Below are 4,130 nucleotides of genomic sequence, written 5' to 3'. Positions count from 1 at the left end.
AGTCCTTCCCAGGACACCTGACCTTGTTTGTGTTCTTGCACCCAGCAACAACTTGACTAAGGGGACATTGGATCAGGCTGCAGTGGACTTTGAGGACCTTCTCACCAGTGCCTTGTCTCGGTGGCCGAAGGCAAGATTATTTTAATATGTTCACGTCTTTCCAATCATAATGAATGTGGCTTTATAGGCTGTTGTAGATAATTTCTTTTTATTTCAATGCATGTTTGTGATTATTATATTGCTTGTTTTTAAATAATGTTATGTGTTGTTATAGCTGTTTGTCCTGGACTTCCCTCCGCGCCGGACCGTGGATCAGGACATGCAGAAACTTTTTCGCCAGGAGTTTCACCGTGTGGCTGCACGCAAGGGTATGGCCCAAAAATATTTAGTTCAGTCTAATTGAAGTTGCACGTGTCATTGGCTTTTTCTGGCAAATGGAGAAAGATTTTTTCTGTCACATTCAATTTGTTTTTAAATTAATATGATGCAAACAGATTTTATTTTATTTAAACAAACATTATATTTGTTTGTTTAGGTGTGAGGTACTACTCTATTGCAGAGTTCTTTCCTCTCAGCCAGCGTGACCTGTGGAGTTGGGATGGTGTAAGTGGAAATGATTTGTTTATTGTCCTTTCTTACCTTTATATATATACTAGGTTTTTTCAGAGTTTGTTAGAGCACTGTATAAATGATATGTGTTACTATTATTATCATCATTATAAATAAGTTGATCTGACAAAGTTTGTTTTGCAGATTAGCAACGGTATAAACAGTGCTGTTAATTTGAGTTTGATCTCATATTTTTGCAGGTGCACCTGAGTGATGGATCTGGGATGAGGACGCTGGTGACATTGCTATGCGACAAATGCAGTCAGGAGCTAGCGATGGCTCTTGCACAGGAGGAGTCGCGTAGCATGTTGCCAGCTGTCCCTGCTCCTGCTCCTCGTCTGGCTCCGAGGTTGGTTGTGGTTGGAGAGGCATGCTCTCCACGTCCGTTGCACAACCCATTGGATTGGAAGGTGGTTGAACCACGCAGGACGGTAAATGAGTTGCACACTTTGTGTTTTAGGAGAAACAGAACCATTTCCAAGCAATTGACTGCACAAATGGTCAAAATGTACATGTATAAAATGATATTTTTCATTACAGGGGAGCAGCTCGCCCCCTAAGGGAGTGAAGGTTCAGCTCAGGGTATGTTTTGTTTTTTAATTCACCTTTTGATATCTATGTTTGTTGATTGATGTATCTATTTGGTTTTCTCAACAGAAGTTGTTACTAAAATTCTTTCTTTTTTGTCTCACAAGGATTGTTCCATCCCTCTCACTCCTGTCTGGTTCAGCCCACCAATGCTGGAGATGATGGACAGTGTCCGTCCAGGCAATCTTGATCAGAAGGAGCCCAGTACTTCTGCCAAGGGACCAACGGTAATGTGCATGCTTGTTTATTAGCCAATGATTCCATTTTGAAAAATGAACTGTCAAGACTGCTTATTATCCAAAGTTGTTGCTTTTTAATCATTTAGTTTTTCTTCATTTAGGGGGTCAAGCGTCCTAGGAGCCCTTCTGCTCCAAAGAAGAGCTGTGGAAATCAGAAGGTTTGAGAAGTTGTATTTGTTTTCTAGTGTTTGGCATTAAATTGTGTAAGAACATGGAATTAATTTGTTTGTTGTTGGTTTTTTCTAAGGTGAAGGTGGAGGAGTGGCCTGAACTTCCCAAGGATGTTTCAGTAAGTGCACACTCTGTGAAAGTTATATAATTTCATGAATGGATTATGCAAGACCTTGTTATTTTGAATGTCATTTTTAAGTTGGAAGAGCTGTGGAAACCAGACAGTTGAGCGTGTTACATTTTACTTCTGGTGTTGGGGAGTAAATTGTGGAAGTGCATGCAGTTAATGTTTTTGCTGTGTTCTTTTTTTTTTGTCTAAGGTGGAGGTGGGGGATTGGCCTGGAGTGCCCAAGGCTGTGGCGGTAAGGGCAGATTGTGTGAAATGTATATATTTGTATTTTGCTCTTAAATAAGTTAAAACAAATTTCACTGTTCATATTAGTAGTTGATGGTCAAGATTGAGTTGCATATGCAAATGTTGAATTTTCCAATATTTGATTCCCTGAAAAGTATCACAAGTCCAGGTTGTTATAAATGTACAAATACAGCTGTGTTACAATGTGTAACAAGATTGATTTGGTTTTATTTTCATCAGGAGGTCCCTGTGGAGCGTCCCCGCAGACGCATTGTCTTCAAGAAGAGGCGTACTTCTCAGCAGGTTTGTCATTATTTAGATTATGATTCTATAAAGAATTTAGTTAGTGTTGATAGTGCTCAAACATTCTGGCAGTTGTAACATAGTGAGCAAGTTATTGTGAAGTCATGTGTGAGTCTAACATTCAGTGTGTTTTGTAGCAGGGTGCAGCTGCAGATGTTGTGGAGGTGATGAGTGGACCATCACCTGTGACCATTGAAGACTATCCCCCTCTGCACAGCTCCCCAGACCTCATCCAAAGTAAGGTCGCTGCGAATGTTTATACTTTGCCGGTAACGTTTGATGCTGGGTCTGTTAGTTCATGTGAAGAGGAGATCATAGTGGTCTCTGATACAGACAGTGAGGGTTCCATTTCTTTTGGGTGGACTGATACTTTGCCATTACCGGAAGGTTCAGGGTCTGTTGGGGCAGGTGTAGATGAGGGCACAGTGATCTCTGATACAGACAGTGAGGGTTCCATTTCTTTTGGGTGATTTGATACTGTGCCGCGAAGTTTTGGGGTGCGTTCTGTGAGGGGATCTTTTCATCAGGGGGATAAGCGTTTTAAATATAGAGGTGTACAGTGTATGGCAGTAAGTTTGGCTGCCATGGCTATGCATAAGACCAAGAGTGTGTTTTCTTGGCAATCAAGACATCTGGACAAGGCTGTTGTTTGTGGTGACAAGATCTACACATCTTTGCGTGACAATAACTTGATTTGTGGTTGGCACACTATGCCGTGTATTCCAGAGTTACCAAAGCAGTTAGATAGACGTGGCCATAGTTATGATTTTGAGTATGGCGATTTTGTGACTGGAGATGTCAATGTAGTTGAGGGAGAGTTTATTGATGCAGGTGTGTGCACAACTCTCAAGGACGGTTTGGAAAAGATGTGTATGGAATATGACACATGCTTTTTCACATTGTTATCCCGTACTTGTGGGATTATTAGGGAAGGGGAACGGTTTGCTGTTGTTGACTCTCATGCACGCAGTGCAGATGGGATGGTGCATCCCAAAGGAAAGAGTGTTGTTGTGTATTTTAGTAGTCTTGAACACTTGATTCAGCATGTTAGCTGTTTTGCTGCAGGATTCAGAGGGACACAGAAGTTGTTTGAGATTGCTGGTGTTCGTGTCACTGTGAAAGTAGATGGTGGTGCGAGCCAGTCATCTTCAGGGAAGATTGGTGCAAAGCGCAAGGCTACTACAATGCCTACTCGTACCTCAAAGAGGGTTAAAAGGAGTGACCCAATTGATTCAGATGTAGCATTTGTTAGTGAGGTTACAGTTAAGGAGTTAGTGTTTAACCCTGTTTGTAATGATGTAGGTCGAACTTTATGTGACAAATTACATGTTGAGTCAGAGAAAGTCGACAATGTGTTTTCAATAGTTGGTGTGTTGGGGGCTCCGTGCAAAAAGGACACAATAGTTGGTGATGGCAACTGTTTTTTTAGATCAGTCAGTCAAGCTGTGTGTGGTTCACAAAAGAATCATAGGAAAATTAGATTAGCTGTAGTTAAACAATTAGAAGGTAATGCTGTAGCCTATGAGAGCATTTTGAGAAGTGAGTTCTCGTCAGTGTCAGATTATGTCATTAAATCAAGGATGCGTTATGTCGGCAGTTGGGCGACAGAGGTTGAGATTCAAGCAGCAGCAGATTGTTTAGGAGTTTCTATTTTCACTTACATTGGTGATCGCTGGCTTGAATATAGTTGTAAGAATAGCCAGTTTTCCAGTCAGGCAGTGTACTTAGATAATGTCAATGGTAACCACTATGAGACTGTTGTTTGTGTTCATCAGCCACAGTCACAGTTTTGTTATGGTTACTGCAAAGTAGGTGAGGCTACAACAGGCTACAATCTTAGACAACACTGTGATGTAGAGGTAAAG

At 41.2% G+C, this 4,130-nt stretch overlaps 1 protein-coding gene across 1 annotated transcript; it reads left to right on the top strand.

Moving 5' to 3' along the window:
* Positions 1 to 284: 284 nt before the first annotated feature.
* LOC122760010 lies at positions 285 to 3,459 on the top strand (the record flags this gene model as incomplete). Its single annotated transcript, XM_044015057.1, has 11 exons — positions 285 to 368; positions 536 to 603; positions 810 to 1,040; positions 1,150 to 1,191; positions 1,305 to 1,424; positions 1,538 to 1,594; positions 1,684 to 1,725; positions 1,928 to 1,969; positions 2,203 to 2,265; positions 2,406 to 2,709; positions 3,331 to 3,459. Coding segments are annotated over exons 1-11 (1,147 nt in total), but the record flags the coding sequence as incomplete, so codon positions are not given.
* Between the last annotated feature and the right edge of the window lie 671 nt (positions 3,460 to 4,130).

This window comes from Solea senegalensis, unplaced genomic scaffold (assembly GCF_019176455.1).
Source record: "Solea senegalensis isolate Sse05_10M unplaced genomic scaffold, IFAPA_SoseM_1 scf7180000012806, whole genome shotgun sequence".
NCBI classification, from domain to species: Eukaryota; Metazoa; Chordata; class Actinopteri; order Pleuronectiformes; family Soleidae; genus Solea; species Solea senegalensis.
The sequence above is the reverse complement of the archived record's forward strand: the minus strand, read 5'-3'. Positions and strand labels throughout refer to the sequence as shown.